This window comes from Saccostrea echinata, unplaced genomic scaffold (assembly GCF_033153115.1).
Source record: "Saccostrea echinata isolate AGI-Se365-2 ecotype Australia unplaced genomic scaffold, CSIRO_AGI_Sech_v1 ptg000064l, whole genome shotgun sequence".
NCBI classification, from domain to species: domain Eukaryota; kingdom Metazoa; phylum Mollusca; class Bivalvia; order Ostreida; family Ostreidae; genus Saccostrea; species Saccostrea echinata.
In genome coordinates, this window is record NW_026889813.1 from 6,567,469 (window position 1) to 6,593,084 (window position 25,616).

Below are 25,616 nucleotides of genomic sequence, written 5' to 3' on the forward strand. Positions count from 1 at the left end.
TTAAGCATACAAGTTAATAAACATATAAAGTTGTTTAGATGAACATTTTTTTTAAAAAAATGCCCCAGCTTAAAATAAGCATATGACAGTTTCGATGAACCACGTTTGAAAATATATAGACTTTCCATTGGAATTAACCTACCTCTGTTTCAGATCCTTTCATATCGTTTTCAGACTAGTCTCTAATTTCATTGTTTGAGACTGATGGTGCTCTACAAAGCAAGAATCTGATAACGTTATGCACAAAGTATCTTCTGGGCCATACATTATTCCATTCGAAACTTTATATTTTACAAAAAATAGGAAAATAAAGATTTTTTCCAGAGCCATTTAGAGTATGTCTTAAATATATTTTAGGTCCTATCCAAAACCCCACATATTTTGAATTTAAAATAAAGATACCAATTTTGAACACATGTACCATCTTCACATTTCTCATTTTGAATGTACTGAAGATGACGTTTGGTTCATGAGGTGCTGTGTTCTTGTTAGCCAATGATATGTTTTTATACGTCTATATCTGTAAAATGGCAAATTTGCTGTCCGGTATTGTATTATCATTTATCGATGGATACCTTCATTGCCCGACTTCTGCATATCTAGTTCATTTCATTAAATACAGAGAAAAGGTATTCATTATAATATCGAACTTGACACATTCTTGTTAAATAACGTATTTATATGAAAAGATAGACAAATAAGGTCAGATAAGGTAGCTTCTTTCTGTCTATATAAATGAACACGTTCGTCTAAAGGAGACCGTAGAAATCAAACATGCGGTGTGCGGTTTGCCTGTTGTTTCTAGTTTCTGTTGTTGTGACCTCTAAATCTTTCTACCCAGAAGTCACCATAACAGGGGAGTCTGGGTTAAGATTAGGACTCGTTGGTAAGTAGAGCAAAACGGACAATTATATATTTTTTATGAATTTACAAAATTTTGCAATTATTGCTTGCAACAGCATCAGGAAAACCATGTCTCCTTTGCTTTCAAGGCTCCTTAGTTCCAGTCTGATGGACTGAACTATGTTGGCACAAAGAATAAAAAAAAATCGCTGATCTCCAAGTGAACAACTTCAATAAGTTCATTTTCTTATATATATTTTTTTTTCTTAAGAAAAAAATAATTATACTCCAAGATATGATTAAGACATCGGCCATGGGTCATTTGATCGTTTTACATAGAAGTAGAACGTAGAAACACACAGACTTTGTTGGAGGCAAGAGTATTGTGTTAAGGCAATATGTGTATCAAAATAAGTCACATATAGTACAATATTTAGTTGGATATTTCAGAGCATAAAATTCAGATTTCGGACACTTTGATGGTAATCTTCAAAAGCAAACCGTAATTTAAGAAATTACCATTTTGCTATTTCTCAAAATTCAATATTTTTTTCTTTTGCACAATTGCACAAGAAAGCAGTCGTAGTCGAAAGAAGAGAATTACAAAATAAATCACTGTTTGATACTATAAATAATTTAAAAATTACTATAATCTTATTTACTACTGACGATTATATCTTACATTTATTTCCTTATCTTTATTGTGATTAACAATTCAAAATACCGTATACAAATATACAAATTTCAAGAATTAAGTAGTGAGAATGAACTTCACAATCATGAAAGTGTTAATTTAAGACATCTTAAGGTTTAGTAAGTCTTTCATATATATTTTGAAAACAGATTAGACTCTTGATACATTTCATACGTGTTATAATTACATCTATATAAAAGAACTATTGAGAATAATTTTGAGTAAGCTCATTTCAGTATAAGATTACGAGATTTCTCATGAACAGAAAATAATGTACGTTTTTTCCAGAAGTTTGAATCATAATTTTCTTTATGAGAAAAATCATAATACACAAAAGAGAAAATATTATAATGATAAAGGAATGAAAAGATAACCATATTTTAAAAGATTTATCAAACTTTTACTTTTAAGATGAGGATGGTATAAAGCATGTTATCTACACAGTCCGCTCAAGGAATGGAGAGAGAAAGTACGTCGTTGAGGCCAAAAACGGTAGGAATAACGATATAGTGCCCCTAAGTATTCCATCAATTTATTTTCCTTACAGTTAATAAAATATAGACACATTATATATTCTTCGTAAAATTGCTCACTTTCAACAGGAAAACTTTATTTATTTTTTTTTTAAATTTAAGATTCAACAGAACTTTTTTTAAAAGATTTTGTACATTTTGTATTGTAAGCATGCATTTAACATTTTTTTTGGAAATACAGAAATATTATATTTTATTTTAGATGACGATATATGGGAGTACGTAGACATTGACGCTGATGCCCAAACAGGTGACCTAGTAGAATACAAGACTTCGGTTCTCTACAACAGCGAATGGATTGACTCAGAGTGGACCAAAGGTATGTGCAGGATCTCAGCATACCAGCAATGTTAACTAATAAAATAATACTTTAAAATTTTATGTTCTCTTAACAATATATGGATTAGAAGAAGAAAATCTTTTTCTTGAACAAGGTTTTATATTGAAGGGATTTTAGATAGATCGAGGCTCTAAATTAAAAATGTTGACCAATTTTTTTTTTTTTTTTTTTTTTTTTTTTTTGCGATTCATGATTTTTTCAGGCAAATGTATGAACGAACCATCAAACCAATAAAGCAATAAATATTTAGAAAATAAGCTGACTTAAAGTTAATATGTGATTTTTTCACTGAAAGTGGGGAATTTAATTTGGGTCTGTCCGTCCGCCCGGCCGTCTGTCTAGCTCTCCGTCTGTGATTCTGTCTGTGTATAACCTTTTAATCATAAGCCTTTGAGTTTTTGCAATGCAATTTTATACCACAATTCCCTATGGTCTATAGAAGACTCATATTGATTTTGAGGTCAACGGAAATTTTTATATCACAATTCCGTATGGCCCTAAAAAGATCTCTATTGATTATGAGTTCAAAAGGTCAAGGTCAGAATTACATACGTTCTTCTGTTCGTGTGTAAGACTTTCACTTCCAGAAAATATCTTTTATAAAGCCTTTAGGCTTTTGCAATGAATTTTTATATCACAATTCCCTTTGACATTCATGTGATCTCATTTTAAGGACAAAAGGTCAAAGATCTATGTCAGAAATATATATTGCATACATAGTTGTACGATGAAAGTTTTAGTTTTTCTGTAAGATTTTGCAATGAAACTTTATGTTTTGAATTCCTTTAATTTTAAAAAGACTCATATTAACTTTAAGGCAAAAAAGCTGAAATTTCAAAGTTGACCCTTTTCTTTCTCTATTTACATATTTTTTCGAGTTACACCTTCTTTATTTTCCTCAACCGGGGTACACAAATTCTATGAATTAGCTTGTTTATTATTTGTTATTTGTTTTCCAGTTTCTCTGGTACCACGGGGACTTATGGTACCCCGAAAAGGAAGAAGATCATACACAGTGTTCAGGGACGATTTCAACTCTTTTGATAAAAGTCATTACACTATTGATGTCACTGCGTGGGGAGGGGGTGTAAGTTGTTGTTACTTTTTATATACTATCTCTCAGAACTAGAGTTTACTGATCATTTGAAAATTAATAATGAAAACGAAGTATCGATATTAACTGTGAAAAAGATTTATTAAAGATACACACTGTATTCGACAATATTTACAGTTTTTTGAAATGAAATGATGGGGTTATTTTTCTTTTTCAGAATGGAGAGTTCCAAGTTTATACACCAGAACACAATAACTTATACGCTTCAAATGGATATTTATACATGAAACCAGTATTGACTTTCTCTTAATTCATTTCAACATCAATATTTTTTTTAGAATCAAACTGAAAAAGTAAGAAAATAAGTATTAACTAACAAATAAAAACATTTTCCTTTAATAGACACTTACAGTAGACCATCCTTCTTTTGATAACGGTAAACTCTACAATGGCCGTATGGACCTAAATAGTATGTTTTCTTTGTATGCTAATTGAAAACTAAAATTGCTATCGCCATTTTCAAAACTCATAGATCTCATATAGTATTTAGAGGTTTCAACGTCTTAAGTTCAACATTATAAAGAAAATACTAGTATACAGAATCAAGATTTTGAGAAATTGAAAATTTCGTAACTTGTGGATTGTTAATGGGAAGTCTTTAAGTAATAAATCCCCCCCCCCCCCAAAAAAAAAATCAATATGTTATTTCCATTGAACACCTTTTAGAAGTCAGTTTACTGTCTATTCAGGCATGTATCATACCTGTACTAATGGAGCAAATTCCGGCTGTTCTAAGTCAGCTTATGGACACGAGATTCTCCCTCCTGTAATGTCAGGCAAAATTACCTCTCATGCTTGCCTTACATATGGGCGTGTCAATGTACGTGCTCGTATTCCAAAAGGAGATTGGCTTTGGCCAGGTAACAAGAGCAAACATTTTTAACAGGTTTATTAATTCACTTGTTCTTCTTTGTTTTTCATATTTAAATTAAGTGAGCATTAATGTTGAATTACTTATTTTATATTTTTTTTATTTCTTGTGAGGAATTTAATTTTTGATATCTTTATTTAATATCATTATTATCGTATTTAGCAATTTGGTTACTGTCCTGTCATAAGCATTATGGAAGTTGGCCAAGATCTGGTGAAATTGACATCATGGAATCAAGGGGTATACATGTAGATTTTATCTGTAACTGACATTTTTTTTCAAAATTAAAGATCGACCTTTCTCATATTGTTTCATGATATATTTTTAATAGGAAACCTAAGAGCAGAGGAACATGGCTCTAACCATGGTGTTAGTTATGTAGCATCCACTCTGCACTGGGGCCCTGATGCAGCACATAATGCTTATTACCTAACCCATAAAGGAAAGTAAGGCGTAATGTTTTATACATCCAATTTTACATATGCAGGCGTTTTGATTATTTTTTTCATTAATCAAACACGTAAGATTAAAACTGCTGATTAAATTTATTAATATTTTTCAGACATGCTCCTAGTGGAGATTGGCACGGATGGCATACCTACTCACTGGAATGGACAGACCACCATATTATGTGAGTACATCATTTAAAAAGTCGTACATACATGCACACAGAAAATTTATTAATCTTTTTGTTAAATTTTCGTAAACTATGAAATACAGATGCATTTTTTCATATAACCCTTTTGAATATATATTTTTTCTTTGTAGAACATATGTTGATAATCAGGAAATCATGCATATTACCACTCCTAGCCAAGGTTTCTGGAATTGGGCACATTTCCATGGCAATAACATCTGGGGTAGTCATCATAATGCCCCGTTTGATCATTCTGTATGTAAAATTTATATAACATTTCCTTTTAACACAATCATAGGATAGAATACTATGCTGAGATGCTTTGTCGGAGAACTGTTGTTCACGAATTTATGTGAATTATTTGCATAAGGGAGGAAAAGAGTTATACAATGCGTTTTTATAGCAACATTTGTACATATCAATTAACTCTGTTCAGCAAAATGTCAAAATAGCCCATACTATACCTGCTAGAAAACACCAACTGATTTAAAATAGTTTTGCAATTGAAACAAGAAATGTTCTGGGAAAGGACGGTATAGGAAATTTCAATGTATTTGACAGTCAGGTGAACTACCCTTGATTTACATGTAAATGACCTATACGATTAAGAAAGCAGTGTATATATATATATATAATCTTTTTCTCTCTATATTTTTTTTCTTTTTTTTTTAGTTCCATCTTATTTTAAATGTTGCTGTTGGCGGAGGATTCTTCAGTGATAGTGCCCATTATAACACACCCAAACCCTGGCACAGAAGCTCGCCACATCCCAAGAAGGACTTCTGGGAAAAAAGGGGAGACTGGTTACCCACATGGCACGGAGACGACGTGGCTATGTTGATTGATTATGTAGAAATGATTCAGTATTAAAATATATCATTGCTGTATACCATAATGCTTTGTTTAATGTGTCTACAATTAAAACTCTGGGAGAAATATTTTGAATACTATTACAGTAGGTGGAATAAAAGTTTGAAAAATGTCAGTGACCCCTGGGTCGAGGCCTCTGCTGGTGGACTGTTCGTCCTCGAGAGTTACCTGGTACTCGATACTAGCTTGAAAATACGGGATATATATTTAATTGCTGTGGTAAAATTTAGAAAATTATTTCAAAATTAAGGATTATCTCCCTCATGCATAGCTCTGATCCTTCGACGTATTTAGCTCCAGTCTTTGGCACCTTTTTTCAGCTCTTCCAAGTCTTTTTTATTTAAATATTTTGGATTTCCGACGTTTCGGCTTGAGCATCACTGAAGAGACATAATTTGTCGAAATGCGCATCTGGTGCATAAAAATTGGTACCGTATATGATTTATATTACTTGTCTATATTCGTGTAGAAATGCTTGGGATAATTGGAAGGAAAATGAAAATATATTTGTATGAGATATTAGTCCTGTGATGTTAAAGATTGACCATTTATTAGTTGTCAAATCCTAAGTGTGTCAACCTTTAGCAATCAATCACTCATCACTTTGTCTTGCCTAACTATTTTTCCAAATTTTTTTTGGGGGGGTTGTTCGTTTGTTATCGGATTTTTTATTGTTTCATTTATACATTATGCTCAGAGCATTATTTGCTGTAAGCATAGTGTCATATTTTGATTTTCATCGTTTTGCTTGTCATAATGACCTATAAGTTTTCAGAGAAATGAATGTTTAAACATTTTACATAAATGTATTTACAATAATTATGTGAAATGATGATTTCTGACAATCTGTTGGAAATTTTATGGGTACTAATTTGTCCCGTTATAAGCATTGCTGGTTTTGTATTTTTATGAATCGGGCTTTATTCAAAAATTTCTCCATGCTGTGGTCTTCAATTCGACATTTAGATATATATATCGACAACGTTTTATCAATTAACTACATGTATATTGATTTTTAGCTCACCTCAACAAAGTTGGGGGACTTATGTAATACCCTCGGCGTCGGCGTCCCAGGTTAAGGTTTTTGGAGCAGTTTTCTTTTCAAGTACTTCTATGGCCTATATTAGTCAGAGATGCATGGAAGATGCTTCTAGTGTGTTTCATTGTACCTGTCAAGGTTTCAGATGCTGCAATTTCAGCTAAAGAATGACCAGGTTAATGTTTTTGGAGCAGGTTAAAAGTTTTTGGAGCAGGTCTCATTTCCAAGTAATTATAAGCCCTATATTGACCAAACTTGCATGGGTGATACATCTAAGGATGCACACTACTGGCCTTGCTTCGGATGCTGGATCTGACTTATATTTTCCGGATGAGTGACCTGGTTAAAGTTTTTGGAGCAGATCTCATTTCCAAGTAACTATAAGTCATGTATTGACTAAACTTGTATGGATGATACATCTAAGGATTCACACTACTGGACTTGCTTCGGATGCTGAATCTGACCTACATTTTCCGGATGAGTGAGCAGGTTAAAGTTTTTGGAGCAGATGTCTTTTCCAAGTATCTTTAAACGCTATATTGACCAAACGTGCATGATTGATAACCTAAGGATTCACACTACTGGACTTGCTTCGGATGCTGGATCTGACCTACATTTTACGGATGAGTAACCAGGTTAATGTTTTTGGAGCAGATCTCATTTCCAAGTAACTATAAGGCCTATCTGAACCAAACTTGCATGGATGATACATCAAGGGACGAACAATCTCATACTTGCTTCGGATGCTGGATTTGACTTACATTTTCTGGAAGAGTGACTAGTTTTATGTTTTCAGATAAGTTTATTCCCAAGTAACTGCAAGCCTTATCAGACCAAAATTGCATAAATGTTGCATCTAGGGATGCACAAGATTATTTGTTTAGTGTGGGACTTGCCTTACTTAAAGACAACATTCGTTGAGGTGAGCTCTGTAATCTCTGATTACCTATGTTTATTTCTACATTGATTCGATAAATCCCAATCAAATTGAAATAAAAAATACACAGTCTGACAAACCTGTTTCATATTTGAACGTTTTCCTAGAAAAAGACATTGTTTTACTAATTAACAACTTCAGTTTTTGATAAACGTGGTGACTTTAACTTGTTTACTAAGCTCACAATCTGTATTGTTTGATTAGTGTTTTTGCATGAAATATGAAGATAACAGACAATAATTAAGCTTAATAGTCTACTGAAACAATACATATTGGGAGCAGAGCAAAAACAGACCTCTTAAAACATGAGAGGTGGGATCAGATGCCAATGGAAAATAATCTACTGTAATGTCATGTTCTAAATTTTGAATTTACTGGATGGGAGAAAATACAAAATTTAGAACATGACAACTAGTTGTCATGTTCTTAATTTTGTATTTCCTCCCACCCGGTGAATTCAAAATTTAGAACATGACATTAACAAGAAAAATTACGCTCTTAATTACGCTATAGTTTGCCTTTCTGGAGCAATTTTGCCAAGAGTTGCATGTTCATTTGGTTAAAGTGTCAAGATCAAAGAAAAGAAGTGAATAACTTATGTCAAAGCAACAAAAGTTTTAAAACGATCTTTAGTCTTAACAAGAGCTAGACATAAATGCTTTTTCTTCAGGTCTAATTTTCTTTGGATTCTATTTTATTTTTAAATTGTAAAACGTAAAAAACTGTTGGAGATACAAATTTAAGGAATGCAAGCGACCTTTACCAATTTATTGATGCAATGGCTAGGATAGATCATTTTTATTTCTCAAAGAGTATCAGTCAACTGATTTCAGGAAAAAAAAATATCGGTAGAATTGGGTTAATATATAGTATAAAAAGTCGAACGATAAAACACCAAGGTCATTGCCTCTAGTATAAATGATAAGAGGCACCTGCATAAATCGCAGAGAAGAACATGAAAGGTGCAGGTTTTCTCCTACTCTGGGCTGCTTTGGTGGCCTCAGCCAAGAACTTCTACCCCGAAGTCTCCATTACGGGAGAGTCGGGTCTTAGATTAGGAATTGTAGGTAAGTTTTTTAAGGAATCTATTTTGATTTAGTTTTGTGTAACAATTGTGCTTTGTTTATTGTATATATGAAATAAAAACATATAGATTCAATCACATTGGTTTTCAAAGTCTTAATTCATGCATTATTAAATATACATACACAGAAAAAAAGAAAAAAAAACTAATGCCGAGATTCATCATTCATTTTTTTTTTTTTTACATGAGATCAATGCTGTAAGACAAAATCAGGGCTGTCTGATTACTAGCATAGCAATCAAACAGCAGAGTTTTTACAAAATTACATGTAATATGATTTTGAGTTAAAAGTCAGGACATGTACCTCATTTCACATAGTTGAGTACTAACAAGAAGAATATAGATTTGTTTTTAAGGAGAGAAAAAGATTACTTACTCTTGGTAGTAGATAGAGCAAGCGGAAAGGTTTTAAAGCTTTATAAGTAAGAAGTGCAATATTTTTTTTAAAATCATTTCAATTTTGTTTATTCAGATGAAGATGGCATAAGGAGGGTTCTCTATACAGTACGCTCAGAGAATGAAGAGAGGACATATGAAGTTACATCTAAAAATGGCAAGAATCAGAAATTCTTAATCAATGTTGAATTTTATCTGTATGACAATGCCTGCTTTCAGTGCTTTCTGTTGTAAAAATTGTATCTTTAAACACAGATGACGACATTTGGGAGTACGTGGATCATGACGCTAATGCTCAGATAGGCGATTTGGTAGAATATAAAACATTTGTTGAGTACGGAGAGCAATGGATAGAATCCAAATGGAATAAAGGTTTGGGGAATTTTATATAAAGGTTCGAAGTCTAAGAAATCATATAGTATTTGATTGTTTCAGATAATGCAATTGACTTCACAGATACTAGTTACCTGCATGCAGTCACGAATTTTATGACAGTTTTGACAGAATGATAAGAATTAAGTTGTAAAATTGTAATAAATTTCAATTACTGCAAAGAATATGTACATGTATGAAATATATGAAGATAACGAACAGTATTCAAGTTCAAATGCCCATTTAAACAATACAAATGAGGAGCAGAGAAAATTCTAAACCATATGAGGTGGGATCTTGGAGGAGTGAGCATCCCCTGTTCACATTCTTCCTGCTGGTATAATTTGAAGAGAAATGACAATTTTGGATCATTTCAGTTGTCCTTGTTCCAAGGGGACTTATCATGCCCAGGAAAAGTAAGCGGTCGTACACAGTTTTCAGAGACGATTTCAACTCATTTAACAGGGGTTCCTACACTGTAGAAGTCAGCTCCTGGGGAGGAGGGGTAAATGGCTATAAACTTTTTTTAGAATCATATGTATTCAATATTTATTGATGAACGGATTAATTTTTCTGTCCATTCTACTTTGAGTTGAAAGAGAGAGTATTTTCAAACATTTCATATAATGTATAGGGAGGGGGCGAATGACATACCCAGTCACAATATATGTATTTATTGAATAATATATGCTTAAAACAATTCCGTATTTCAATTACAATAAATTTAATCTTTTTTTAGAACGGAGAATTTCAGGTGTACACACCCGAGAATGTTTATGCAGCAAATGGATACCTTTATCTTAAACCGGTATGTTGTTCTTAGTCGGTAACTAGGGCAATTGACACATCGCTATCAATAATATTAATTTTAAAAAAAAGTCTTGAAATAAATAATATAGTTTTTCAAGGATCATTCATTTAAAAAAAGTTATGAATTTAAAATACATTTTAAATTCATAAAAAAGTATCCTGGACGCAAAATTTTGATTTATTGCAAGACTTTATACCTTAGAGACATAAGGCTTTTAAAATAACATACATGTATATCATTAACATTTTCATATGCTCTGGATTTATATCAAGCTGTTGTATTTTTAGACTTTAACTGTAGATCATCATGCTTTTGATGAGGGTAAACTTTACCATGGGCGAATGGACGTAAATAGTAAGTTGATTTTTGAATATAATCTTTTCCAACAAACATTTGATAGAAATATTCCAACAGGTATACACGTACACGTTGGTTTTCAAAGTTCCGTTTTTACAGGTCTCTGGCACACATGTACAAACAGTGTTAACTGGGGCTGTGACAGAACATCATTTGGGCAGGAAATTCTCCCGCCAATTATGTCAGGAAAAGTGACGTCACACGCTTCTATCAGATATGGACGTGTCAACGTTCGAGCTCGTATTTCCAAAGGAGACTGGACCTGGCCAGGTAATATATCTCAATAAAAGATTCTTGTAGTTATTCCTAAAAGTAATGGGATACAAAAAAAGTTTTATATTAATTGAATTAGCAGTGCTTTCTTGGCATTTTGGAACAATAATACATCTGATTTACATTATTTTGTCTGAAGTAGTAGTATCAATTTTATTCCAGATAAATTGAATATTTGGTGTAAAATGTTAGAGGTTGACGTCATGAATATTGGTTTGCAAACATTTGTAACCTTAAAAATTGTCAGTTATATTGAATGTATTCATTAATGCTGTAACACTGTGTATATGAAAGCATCCTTCTTGCATGTCTTCAAGCCATGTTTTTTTTTCTTCAAAAAATTGAATCTGTTAAATATTAGAGACTAATATATATATATATATATATATATATATATATATATATATATATATATATATATATATATATATATATATATATATATATATATATATATATACACAGTTTCTGGTACCATACCTTAATCAATTGACATGATTCTCAAAATTCTAGATATGAATAGCAAATTAGTGTGCCTCAAAAATTATTTCAAATAAAAAAATATGCAACATAAAAGACCATAGACAAATTCTTTCTTTCGTAGTTCACACATATTCTTTACTACATGAACGAAAGGTGTAAATATTAGGAAAATTAGCAGCATAGGAAACAAAAGATAATAATTTATTAATTATACAATAACATTACACGTGCAATCATTTATCTTTTTATGGAAATTTAAAATAGAATACTAGTATGTGGATATATACATTTAATTATAATACCACCTTTTTCAGCAATATGGATGTTGTCACGTGACAGACATTACGGTACCTGGCCTCGATCTGGCGAAATCGACATGATGGAATCAAGAGGTTGTTATTTAAATTCATTTACAAGATCACTTTGTATTATTGCATGTATGCCTAGCTACCAGAATTCATAAACTGAAGAATCGTTAGAAATAATAGCCACTCTCTCGTTCTTGTGAAGATTTCGTGATTATAGGAAGTAGGGTACTTCAGAAAACCTAAAATAACTTCTCTCTCTTTAAATAATTTTTGCACAAGACACTGTCAAATTATGACTGTGGACAGCAAATGTTTGACAAATCGTCTCGTAGAGGCATGACTTTATTCGTTTGTATTTGCAGGAAATCTAAGAGTGATGGAGGGTGGATCCAACCATGGTGTTGGTTACGTTGCGTCCACATTACACTGGGGACCTGACAGCGGACATAATGCCTATTATCTCACTCACAAAGGAAAGTAAGGAGGATTTTATTGAAACTGTGTTATATATTAATTTGTAATTGGCCAAGAAAAAAATAATTTTCAGTCTCAGTATTTCGCTCAAGTAAGTACACTATACCTTCTTTCAGGCACGGAGACTGGTTCGGATGGCATACTTACTCACTGGATTGGAATGAACGTCATATAGTGTAAGCACTTTATAGTAAAGGGATATTATCTATTTCGAATATAGTTGATGAAGTTAAAATGCTTCAGGTCAATTATCATAATTCGAAGCTTATATAAAAAACCATGTGTCTCACGAGCATGTTGGTAAGCTGTTTTTAGAAAGATTTTATGAGCATAACTAAAAGCCCACATGAAACCGACAAATAGGTTAAACTTGGTTGAAGATCTCGCCTTGAACCTTGTAAAACCTGTTTTAATTCTATTCATTGTGTATTTCTGCACAAGGTGTTTTCCTCGGCATACGGCGACAGCTATCAAAGTTTGTCAAAATGCATTTTGAATAATTCATTTTCCTTTTACCCATGTACATATCCAAGGTTTTGAATTTTGCCATTTTCAGAATCACCGTAACTTAAGCCAGAACGGATGAAGATTAGGCAAAATGTTAGTTGTCAGTACATATTCAAACCTCCGAACCCTTTTGTTTTTAGCTCACCTAAGCAAAAGGCTCATGTGAGATATTTAGTCGAATGGTGTCCGTGGTCTATAACGTCTATAAACTATTTATATTTTCGACTTTCTCTCAAGAACTACTGGGCCAATTTCAACAAAACTTGCCACAAAGCATCCTTTGATAAAGATAATTAAAATTTATTCATATGATGGACCACACCGTCTTTCAAGGTCATATACTTAAGAAATAGTAAAAATTGGGTTGGGTAATTTAAAAACCTTCTTCTCAAGAACCTCTGGGCCAGAAAAGATTAAACTTATGTGAAAGCTTTATTAAATAGTGTACATTCAAGATTATTCAAAACATGCCTCCCGGGAGAGGGGAGGGAGGGCGAGGCCACAATGGGTTCAAAATTTTACATAGGAGTATATTGAAAAATCTTTCGAAATCTTCTTCTCAAGAACAGGAAAGCCTTGATTATGTATATTTATATGGAAGCATCCTCAGATATTGTTGATTCAAGTTTGTTCAAATCATGACCTCAATGATTGGATGGGGCCACAATGGGCGATCAAAGTTTTACACAAGAATACAGAGGTAAAATCTTGGGGGGGGGGGGGTTCTTCATGATAAGTCATATCTGTACTGAAGCATCCTCAGGTATTTAAAATTTAGTTTGTTGAGATCATATCCCCGGGGGATAGGGCGAGGCTACAAGTGTTCAAAGATTAACATGGGGATATATAGGAAAGATCTTTATAAATCTTCTCAAGAACATCAAATGTATTAGTAATTTTTATATTGTGATCTTCAGGTAGTGTTGATTCAATTTTGTTCAAATCATTACCCCTGGGGTAGAGTGGGACCACCATATGTGATCGAAGATTTGAATATAAATACCGTATAACGGGTATTTTCTGCGGTTGGAAATTTTTGCGATTTAACCCCTAAAAGGTTGCAAATTAATTTCTGCGTTTTCAATTGCTGCGGTTGAACTATACCGCAAAAATTTATTTACGGGTATGATCATGCACTAAACTTTATGAATTATCAGAACGCTATTATGTTTTCGTTTTATAAATTCATTAAGACATATTGATCAAAGGTGCATGAAAACTGTTATTAAGCTATTATGCTTAATTAAACTACTATCTTTTAGTTAGTTTTTGTAAAAATATTTCGAGTACCAATTGAAATGAATTAATGCAGTGTCATTCCACCCAAACAACAATACAAATCTTTATTCTAACAGACGTTTTATGCGATATATTAAAATACTAGTATTTAAATATATGTAGATAATGATAATAAATGCATCCAAGCCATATTCTAAAATACATTTCTAGTTAACAGCCATCAAAATTAATTTGGTGTTTATATTTTAAGCGAAAACAAACAGTTGCATAATGAAGTATCCAAAAGTTGACGGTTAACAATCACAGGTGCCATGTGCATTGAGGCGTAACTAATCCTGATCCTGTCAGTCTTATGCATTAGATGAAATTCACGAGACAATCGAGCCACATTGTGTATATACAAGCAGTAATTATTGTCTCAATATAAAACACATGTTTAAAAAAGAAAAACTACTATGTGTTGTTTGCAGCTATCGGTGTTTGGACTAATAATTGCGAAATAGGTACAAGTAAAGATGTTTTTGTATCAACTTATTTAATTGATATTATTTACAGCTAGGAAGGGATTGATTCAATATGTTTTGGACAAATCCTGACATCTAAAATCTTCGAAATTCGATGACACCCGAATTTTTTCGCTAACGAGGATGTGGCCACTCATGAATCTGCGGAGTCATCGATTTTAAAAACCTTGCGTTCCAAATAATTTTGCAGTGTCCAGTACGTAGGTTCTTACGTCAATGAGAACCCTGCCAGACATACGCACCACTTATCATAATTGCATGTACAAAATATCTGAATGAATATTGAAAAAAATATTTTGCGATTGTAATTTTCGCGGATTTGTCCTATCCACAGAATTCCGCAAAAATTGGACAACGGCAGAAAATACCCGTTATACGGTATATAGGGGTAAATCTACTGAAGAAGAATAGCGGGACCATAGTGACTCGGGCGAGCGTTGTGATCCATAGGTCTCTTGTAAATTTAACTTTTAGTTCTTTAGCAGATCTCATTTAAAGTTCGTTAAATTGTTTTGCGCAAGAAATCGTGATAGATTTGGCTCATTATCCCTAAGTAGTATAATTTCGGTGATTGCTCCGCGAATTAAGGCAAATAAGGTGGTAAAAGTTAAAGATTTTAAAGTATGATTTCAAATGAATACACATAGAAATTTGGTCAAAGCAAAATACATTTTATATCATCAAAAATAGGTATTTTAAATTATAATTTTTAGGTCACCTGAGTCACTCAGGTGACCTATTGCTATCTGTTTTCGTCCGTCGTCGTGCGTCGTCCGTCGTGCGTCGTGTGTTAACATTTGAACATTTTCAGTTTCTTCTCTGAAACCGCTGAACCAATTTCAGCCAATTTTTGCATATGGCATCTATGTATGAAGGGGAACAAAATTTATGAATTTCATGGTCCCTACCCCCCTGGGGCCTGAGGCGTGGGGCTAAAACCATCAAAATTAATGCAATCTTTAAAAATCTTCTTCTTTACTCCTGGACATCAAGCAGTCAAACTGTTGACATGATTGTAATAAGCATTGAGCCCTCTACCAAAATTGTGAAATTCATGGCCCCAGGGTCAGGGGTTCTGGTGATAGGGCGGGGCTATATAGATCATATAGTGAAAGTGCATTATTTCTTTGAAAATCTTCTTCTCTACTCCTGGGTATTATTGAAACAAATTGAATACATAGTTATGATAAGCAAGGGTGACTCTACCAAATTGTGAAATTCATGGCCCCAGGGTCAGGGGTTCTGGTGCTAGGGTGGGGCTATATAGATCATATAGTGAAAGTGCATTATTTCTTTGAAAATCTTCTTCTCTACTCCTGGGTATTATTTAAACAAATTAGATACAGAGTTATGATCAGCAAGGGTGACTCTACCAAAATTGTGAAATTCATAGCCCCAGGGTCAGGGGTTCCGGTGCTGGGGGGAGGGGGGGTATATAGATCATAAAGTGAAAGTGCATTATTTCTTTAAAAATATTCTTCTCTTCTCCTTGGTATTATTGAAACAAATTAAATACATAGTTATGATAAGCAAGAGTGACTCTACCAAAATTGTGAAATTCATAGCCCCATGGTAAGGGGTTCTGGTGCTGGGGGGGGGGGGGGGGGGAGGGGGGAGCTATATAGTTCATATAGTGAAAGTGCATTATTCCTTTGAAAATCTTCTTCTCTACTCCTGGGTATTATTTAAACAAATTAAATACATAGTTATGATAAGCAAGAGTAACTCTAAAAAAAATGTGAATTTCATGGCCCCTGAGTCAGGGGTTCTGATGTTAGGCGGGGCTCTATTTATTATATAGTGAAAATGCATTAATGCTTTAAAAATCTTCTTCTCTGCTTCTGGGTATTATTTAAACAAACTAAGTACATTGTTACGATAAGCCAGGACACTTCTTCCAAAATTGTGAAATTCATGGCCCCAGGGACAGGGGTTCTTGTGCTAGGGTGGGGCTATATAGCTCCTACAGTGAAGGTGAATTATTTCTTTGAAAATCTTCTTCTCTGCCCCTGGGTACTATTTAAACAAACTAAGTACATTGTTATGATATGCAAGGATGCCTCTTCTAAAATTGTGAATTTCATGGCCCCAGGGTCAAGGGTTCTGGTCAAAAGGTGGGGGGGGGGGGTGGGGGCTCTATTGATTATATAGTGAAAAATCAAAATTTCTTTGAAAATATTCTTTTCTGCTTCTGGTTAAAAAGGAAAGAAGCTAAGTATATAGTTATGATGAGCAAGAGTGCTTCTTCCAGAGTAGTGAATTGCATGACCCCTGGGTCAGATGTGCTGGTATAAGGGTGGGGCTGTTGATAATGTAGTGAAAATGCATTAATTCTATTAAATAATCCTGTCTGCTCCTTAATATTAAGCAGTTAAACAAAGTGATTACTTATGATGAGCAAACTTGAAACTTCTGGTCCCAGGGTGAGAGGCTCTGGTGTTTCTCGGTGGTGAAAGGGGGGGGGGCTCTATTGATAATATAGTGAATCTGTAGTGAAAATGCATTATTTCTTTAAATCTTCTCTGCACTTGGGCATATCAGAGGCAAAAAGTGTAAAAGTTGTAATAAGGAAGGGTATTTTTACCAGATTTTTGAACATCTGGACCATTTGGTCAAGTGTTCTTGTCCTAGCCAGGGCTCAATTAATTTGCATTCTACTGAGAGGAGTTATTCCCCTTTGCCGTTTACTTTTGATAATTAATCATTGTAAATAATGTACTTGAAAAATTAATAGAATAAGAGAATTATGCAAGAATTTTTATTGTATAATACAAAAAGTATTTTCATAGTTTTAATGATCATGTGGACTTGTAAGTAATAGATAAATAAAAATGAGACAAAAATAACTTGTCTTATTAAATGTTCATCAAAGACCAAGAGAGGCCAATGTTAGAGATTACAACAAGGAATTAAAATAGTACAAAAGCACTGATAGTTTGTTAATATACTATATGGTGATAGTGATAAATGGGGAACAGATTAGAACCTAATTTATGAACTGTTAATGAATAGTAGACTAATTATTTTGTTGATCCTGATCACCCTATTTTTCTTGGTTTTGGGCAACAAAGCTTCACCTTTCATTTCATTTTAATACTCTATGGATCCTCTAAATTGTTGTATTTTACTCAGGTGACCGTTAAGGCCCTTGGGCCTCTTGTTTTTTTTTTTTTTACATTGATTCTCTGACTTAAGTCTTCCATCAATCTATTGCAGAACATATGTTGACAATCAAGAAATCCTGCGTGTAGACACTCCAGCACAAGGATTCTGGAACTGGGCACATTTCTCAGGACACAACATCTGGGGAAATTCACATAATGCACCTTTTGATCAACCTGTGAGTGAATATCTATATCTGAAACAGAATTCTTATATCCCTTTAAATTTGCCGGAAATGTAAAGTAATTGCTGGTGAAAGTATTTGCTTGTGTGGTATGGAGTTATTAGTCCCCTACCGGTGAAACCGGAGGGGACTATAGGTTTCCTCTGAGTCTGTCCGTCCGTCTGTCTGCCCATCTGTCTGTCCGTCTAGCTGTCCCTCTGTCTGTCTTTCTGTCCCACTTGGTTTTCCGCACTTTTTTTCTAAACGCTTGCAGATATTGAGCTGAAATTTGGTATGTGAGTGTATCTAGATGAATTACAGATGAAGTTTGCATTTCGTTCCGCTTCAATGATTTTTGACGGAATTACGACCATTTGAATTTTTCAGGGTTTTTTTCTAAACGCTTGCAGATATTGAGCTGATGTTTGGCAGGTAACTAAACCTTGATCAGTTATAGATCAAGTTCGCATTTCGTCCCTCTCATTGATTTTTTACGGAATTATGGCATTTTCAATTTTTAGCTGGAACCAGATTACACTTGCCGGTAGGGGACTAGTATTGCTAATGCAATTCTCTCAGAATGCTTGTTTTCTTTTTTCAGGCTCATTTGCCAGTCAATAAATAGAATTCTTGTCAGCTGTATATTTTATATACGTACAAGTTAAAGTAATTATGATTTACCTATCGACTAAGTGACATGTTCATCTCATAAAATATTCATATATTGCTGCTTAACTATGTTTCCGAACTTAATTTGGGAAGATAATGTTTTTGCGTTGTTACTTTTTGTCCCCCGCTGTCACTGAAAGTGGGGGATATTAATTTTGGTCCAGCTGTCCGTCCGTCTGTATTTCTGTCTGTAACACTTTCGTTTCCTCGCGATATCTCAAGAAGCCTTTGAGCTTTCGCAATGAAATTTTACATAACAACTCCCTATGCCCTAAAGAAGAACCCTATTGATTTTGACGTCAAAAGGTCAAAGTCATAAATTCTATCTGTTTTAAAACTTTCGTTTCCGCGCGATATCTCGAGAAGCCTTTGAGCTTTCGCAATGAAATTTACATAACTCCTGTGGTCTGAAGAAGACGCCTATTGATTTTGAGGTCAAAAGGTTAAAGGTCAAGGTCGTAAATTCATACATTCTGTCTCTGTGTAATACATGCATTCGTTTCCGGGCGATATCTCAAGAAGTAGTTTATGTTGAAAATGGCACCTATAATAGAGAGGAAATGACTGCTTTCTAAAATTATACTCGTTTTTCGAAGTTTTATCACAGTATGAATTAAACTTAATAGAATATTTTACTTGTTACTTTTGTTTTCCGTAATTTAGTTCCATCTTCTCCTCAATGTGGCAGTAGGAGGTGGGTACTTCCCGGACATCGCCCAGTATAACACACCCAAACCTTGGCATGGAGATTCCTCTCACCCTATGAGGGACTTCTGGGAACACAGGGGTAGCTGGTTACCCACGTGGCACGGTGATGACGTGGCTATGTTGATTGATTATGTAGAAATGATTCAGTACTAAGTAGGAAATATGATTATTCTTATTTTTAGATACATGAATTTTGCATGCAGTGTCAGATTAAACGCTTTATTTGAATTCTGTGAGTTCTTTTTTCTCCCACAGTTGTTTTTTGTCCCCCACTTTCGCGAAAGCGAGTGGACATTAAATCTCAATCGTCTGTCAGTCTGTCCGTCAGTCTGTCATAAAAACTTTAACCTTAGTCATTACTTTTGAATGAGAAGAAATGGGGCTTAATATTTAAGATGAACATTATTACCTATGAAAAGACCTAATATACTATGATTTTTGACCCCGTGACCTTGACGTTGAAGTTTGACTTACATTTCAAAACTATTATTATAACTTTAAATTGGTCATAACTTTTGAAAAGGAAAAGACAGGGCTTTTATATTACACATGTATATTACCTTTGATAAGACCTTTCTAAATGTACTATGACCTTTGACCCTGTGACCTTGACCTTGAAGTTTGACCTACTTTTCAAAAATTTTATCTTTTGCTTTTAACTTTTGATTTAGAAGAGATAGGGCTTTCATATTTAATATTACATTATCTGTTACAAGACCTTTCCAAATATACTATAATTTTAGACCTCGTGACCTTGAAGTTTGACCTACTTTTCAAAAATTTTAATCTTGGGTGATTCCTTTTTAACGACTTATGAAAGAGCATTCATGTTTGACAATTGCTTTATCTGTGTCAAAATGTTTCTGAATGTGCTATATTTGACCCCATGACCTTCACCTTAAGTTTGACCTATTTTCAAACATTTTCTCAATGTGCCTAACTTTTAAAGGAGCGAAGATACGGCATTCGTATTTGACACAGGCATTACCTGTGGCAAGCATTTCCAAATGTTCTTTGATTTTTAACCCCTTGACCTTGAAGTTTGACATAATTTTCAAAAATTTTAACATTGCTAATAACTTTTGATTTAGAGTAGATATGGCATTTACATACTACATGTGCATTACCTGTTTCAAGACCTTTCCGTTTCTGACCTCGTGACCTTGAGCTTAATGTTTAACCTACAATCTCTTTTCAGATTAATTTTACATTTGTAATAACGTTTGAATGGGAGAAGATACAGCTTTCATATTTCTACGTGTACATTATTTATGACAACGTCTTTCAGAAAAGTATATCATTTTTAGCTCACCTGAGCCGAAGGCTCAAGTGAGCTTTTCTGATCAAATTTTGTCCGTCGTACGTCTGTCCGTCCGTCCGTCTGTCCGTCTGTAAACTTTTCACATTTTCGAATTCTTCTCAAGAACCACTGGGCCAAATTCAACCAAACTTGCCACAAAGTATTCTAGGGTAAAGGGGATTCAAGTTTGTTCAAATGAAGGGCCACGCCATCTTTCAAGGGGAGATAATCAGGAATTAGTGAAAAAATAATGGCATCATTTAAAAATCTTCTTCTCAAGAACCACTGGGCCAGGAAAGATAAAACTTATGTGGAAACATCCTCAGGTATTGTAGATTCAAGTTTGGTCAAATCATGACCCCCGGGGGTAGGTTGGGGCCACAATGGGGGATCAAAGTTTTACATAGAAATATATAGGAAAATATCTTTAAAAATCTTCTTCTTAAGAACAGCAAAGCCATGATTGGTCATATTTATATGGAAGCTTCCTCGGGTAGTGTAGATTCAAGTTTGTTCAAATCATGACCCCCGGGGTAGGGCGGGGCCACAATGGGGGATCAAAGTTTTACATAGAAATATATAGGAAAATATCTTACAAAATCTTCTTCTTAAGAACAGCAAAGCCATAATTGGTCATATTTATATGGAAGCATCCTCAGGTAGTGTAGATTCAAGTTTGTTCAAATCATGACCCCTGGGGATAGGGTGGGGCCACAATGGGGTATCAAAGTTTTACATAGAAATATATAGGAAAATATCTTTAAAGATCTTCTTCTTAAGAACAGCAAAGCCATGATTGGTCATATTTATATGGAAGCATCCTCAGGTAGTGTAGATTCAAGTTTGTTCAAATCATGACCCCCGGGGTAGGATGGGGCCACAATGGGGGATCAAAGTTTTACATAGAAATATATAGGAAAACATCTTTAAAAATCTTCTTCTGAAGAACAGCAAAACCATAATTGGTCATATTTATATGGAAGCATCCTCAGGTAGTGTAGATTCAATTTTGTTCAAATTATGACCCCCGGGGGTAGGTTGGGGCCACAATGGGGGATAAAAGTTTTACATAGAAATATATAGGAAAATATCTTTTAAAATCTTCTTCTCAAGAACAGCAAAGCCATGATTGGTTATATTTATATGGAAGCATCCTCAGGTAGTGTTGATTCAAATTTGTTCAAATCATGACCCTATGGGGGTAGGGTGGGGCAACAATTGGGGGATCAAAGTTTTACATAGAAATATACAGGAAAAAATCTTTTTTCTCAAGAACAGAAAAGCCATGATTAGTAAAATTGATATGGAGGCATCCTTGGGTAGCGTAGAATGAAAATTGTTCAAATGAAGGACCCCAGGGGTAGGGTGGGGCCACAATGGGGGATCAAATTTTTACAAATGAATATATGGGAAAAAATCTTCTGCTCAAGAACAGCAATGCCATTTGCTATACTGATATGAAAGCATCATCAGGTAGTTTAAAATTCAAACCCCCTCCCCCTTCGTTAACTTTTCAAAACTAAACTGATTTTTGCTTTTTTTTCCTAGCCAATGTGCTCAGGTGAGCGATGTGGCGCATGGGCCTCTTGTTTACTTTATGACCTTGACCTAGAAGTTTCACCTACTTATAAGAAATTTAACCTTGACCATAACCTTTATGCTCTAAAAGAGACACGGCTTTCATATTTTTTTTCACATGGGCATTACTTGTGATAAGACCTTTCGGATTGTATTATGATAATTGACTTCATGATCTTGATCTTGAAGTTTGATGTAGTTTTGAGAAGCTATACTAGTAATCTTTGCCATTGCTGTTATTAATTCAATAATTTATGTCTTTTTGTAGACAAGACACACAAACAAGACATTTACAATATGCCATAAATAATGGCATCCCAACAACCAAGACACCGAAAGCGGGGGACCACAATTTTTGAATTTGCTTGTTAACATATGATGCTGTCTACTTCGTATTTGACCTGTTTTAAATCCACCCACATGCGACGAACAATTTTCAAAATAATACCGTAAATTAATTTTTTCGTGAGAACTTTATCTTCGTGCAATTACGCGAGACCGTCTCATCGTAAAAATTTCATTCTCGCCTTTAATTCTACTTTTTAAAGATGATATAGAGCAATAACCAAAATTTGTGAAAATTTTGTTTCCCTTACAAAAACCAAAGAAAATTCTCGCGAAAATAAGATGTCGCGAAAATTTAGTGATCTACAATAGCTGACGATAGTCGATTTCAAAAGCAGGCATCCCCAGGTCTGCTCAGTAGAGATGGGGTAATCAGTACAACATAGGAATATTTTCAATCCCCTCTCGTACATATTTTGTCATTGCTTTTAGAATAGGAAATCGAAACAAAAGAGCATGGTTTATTCGTTGACATTACAGCAAATTCCTGTTTGTTTGTTTGTATGTACATAGTTACGGAAGTGATAAATATATAAAAGTACATGCGGGGTGTATTTTTCCTGAATGTTTTGTGTTATTGTCGATATCTTACTCATCAAATTTTCAAAGTGGTATTTTAAACTATTTTATTATAATATTCAAGGCCTAGTCCTCAATCATTGAATAACTACTGGCCTTAATTTCAAATGCAATTGTACTTTAAATTTTAAAAAAAAACATGCAGGTTTCCCCAAAATACATTAAAAGCTATCAATTTACTCATTATTTTGATATTTACAGGTAAAATGCGTATTGTTCTTTCATTATCAATAATTCTACGGATGCATATGATCTATATCCGTATTGTAGGTTAAAACAAGTAAAGGTGGCTTAGATGAGTGGATCCGGTCACCTAGCATAAAACAAAGGGTTGTCACCTAAATAGATATAGATTTTATGGAGCAGAGGCATATAGATAATTCATTCTGCAATTACAGGGGCAAATATCTTTGTAAAAATGTAAATATTGCTGAGTGTCGGTTCATGACTTGCAATCAATGATTTCAATACACTACCATAAAAGCTAATGACTCCCGAGCAGGTTCCGAAGTAATCAATGATCCTGCTACTCTATATGGGTGAAAGGATGGTACAATCTTGACGGGTGAGTTTTGTTATTAATGTACTTTTTGTACTGTTAGAACCAATGAAATAAAAACCACTATGTTCTCCAGAAAACATTACAGAAATATTGCTTTGCGTTTTTCCCATACTGGTACTTAAAAAAAAATTATATAAAACTCGTATGGCACTATCCTGTTCGGTTTATTTAACCATGAATTATTAAGACACTCTTTATTTTTTTCTGAGATATTTTCAGCATACATGTATGCTCACGGATAGCGTATTTTCATATCTCTTATTGATTTTAGGAAGTCGTAAAACTTTTATTGTTTCATTGATTATTAATTTCAACCGAGCCCCTGTTGACATAGTCTGAAATTCTCCAACTCTGTGGTGCAAACACACAAAAAATGATCTTATCATGACTTCTAATTAATACCAAATTGCTTTGCAGTATTTGATTAACATTTCTTAGGTAAATATACTTTTGAATTAGTTAAATAGTATAAACTAAATAAAGACATTTCGCTTTTATTTCAACACATGTGACTTTAATTACAGTTTTACTTTTTTAAAGTATAAATTTTCTAGCATTTCAAAAGTATTTGCTTTTATTTGTACTCAACAACTCTATGTATGTGGAAAATTAAATACTGCTTAAGTGCATGCTAACCCTGAATTTGACGAAAATATTGTTGGTGTATAGGATATAATGGAAGTCTAAAGGATAGCATCTATTTCCCAATACAAGTCTATATCGTTGTGCTGATAGTAGCCAATTAATGAAGCCGAAATAGTTCAGGCATTGAAACTAGAGATTAATTCAATAAAATTGACAATTCATGGTGCGTCTTTGAACATTTGTGAATAGAAATGATATAGTTAAGAAATCAATTTAAAAATCCTCGGAAATTAAACCTCACGAAAGGCACAGGTAGAAAGGCATCAAAGAGGTGATCACATTATGTGAAAATCACATAACGGAAGTTCTACAGATAATTTTTATGGCTAAATGTTGCCAATTACTGTATCTAGAGAGGAACCAATACAAAATAAATATTTTTTGGAATGTTTTTTTTTCCGATATGGTTATCCATGAATTCCAAACAGCACTTTTTTTCAAATTTAAATCTTGGCAAAGGTGTGTATTATTTCGCTTGTAAAGTCCTGGTCAAATACTAGAGTTCAATAGTGTTTATTACACGTATCCCTTAATTGTCCGCTGAATTTATTAGGTTTGTAATAATTAACAAGAAAATACAAGAAAAAAAGTATGATTCATGCAATTTTGAGAATTTCTGATTATCAAAACTACTGAATACATGTACTCGCCTGAGTTGAACACTGTATATAAATGTGAAATAGATAAAAGTACAACCTGCATGGGCAAGATATTTCAGTTTTTAAAAATCACATGAAAATTGAAATGAAAATAGTGTTATTTGATTTAAAAGTATACATAAAGCTTTGGACACAACTAGAAGAACATTTTGGAAATATATTTATATCAAAACGTAATACTTTTCATGTTTTTTTTTCAAGTCGATCTCCTGATTGAAAAGAAAACTCTTTATAAACAATACTGTTTAGTCACATATTTTCGTGGTTTCATATTTTCAAGGTTTAAGGAAAAATTTTGGATTTGTGGGGATTTGCATTCGTGGATGAAGTATTGTTGCGTAGTTATATCATATAAACAGAATTTTACATTTCGTGGTGGACCTGTCAATTCGTCGGTCTCTTTATATCTCAAAAACAAGGTAAATTGAGCCCCTACGAAAATTAGTGATTTCACAATATACATGTATAACAAATTCTATCAGGATTCTGTGTATTTTTGTAACTTTTATATCTTAATTGTTGATATTGGACCCTTTATGT

At 33.6% G+C, this 25,616-nt stretch overlaps 2 protein-coding genes across 2 annotated transcripts; both read left to right on the forward strand.

Moving 5' to 3' along the window:
- The first annotated feature begins 752 nt into the window (after window positions 1-752).
- On the forward strand, window positions 753-5,906 carry LOC133175948 (beta-1,3-glucan-binding protein-like). Its single transcript, XM_061311104.1, has 11 exons — window positions 753-886; window positions 2,273-2,389; window positions 3,370-3,497; window positions 3,682-3,756; window positions 3,867-3,933; window positions 4,214-4,384; window positions 4,558-4,635; window positions 4,727-4,841; window positions 4,958-5,026; window positions 5,164-5,287; window positions 5,705-5,906. The coding sequence occupies exons 1-11, from the start codon at window positions 775-777 to the stop codon at window positions 5,900-5,902; spliced, it is 1,254 nt and encodes a 417-aa protein (XP_061167088.1). The 5' UTR covers window positions 753-774; the 3' UTR covers window positions 5,903-5,906.
- Window positions 5,907-9,539: 3,633 nt separating this feature from the next.
- On the forward strand, window positions 9,540-19,636 carry LOC133175711 (beta-1,3-glucan-binding protein-like). The gene is made up of 11 exons (XM_061310821.1): window positions 9,540-9,555; window positions 9,614-9,730; window positions 10,108-10,235; window positions 10,470-10,538; window positions 10,829-10,895; window positions 10,998-11,168; window positions 11,969-12,046; window positions 12,325-12,439; window positions 12,553-12,612; window positions 17,923-18,046; window positions 19,364-19,636. Exons 1-11 carry the CDS (start codon window positions 9,540-9,542, stop codon window positions 19,559-19,561), a joined length of 1,143 nt encoding a protein of 380 aa, XP_061166805.1. The 3' UTR covers window positions 19,562-19,636.
- The last annotated feature ends 5,980 nt before the right edge of the window (window positions 19,637-25,616 follow it).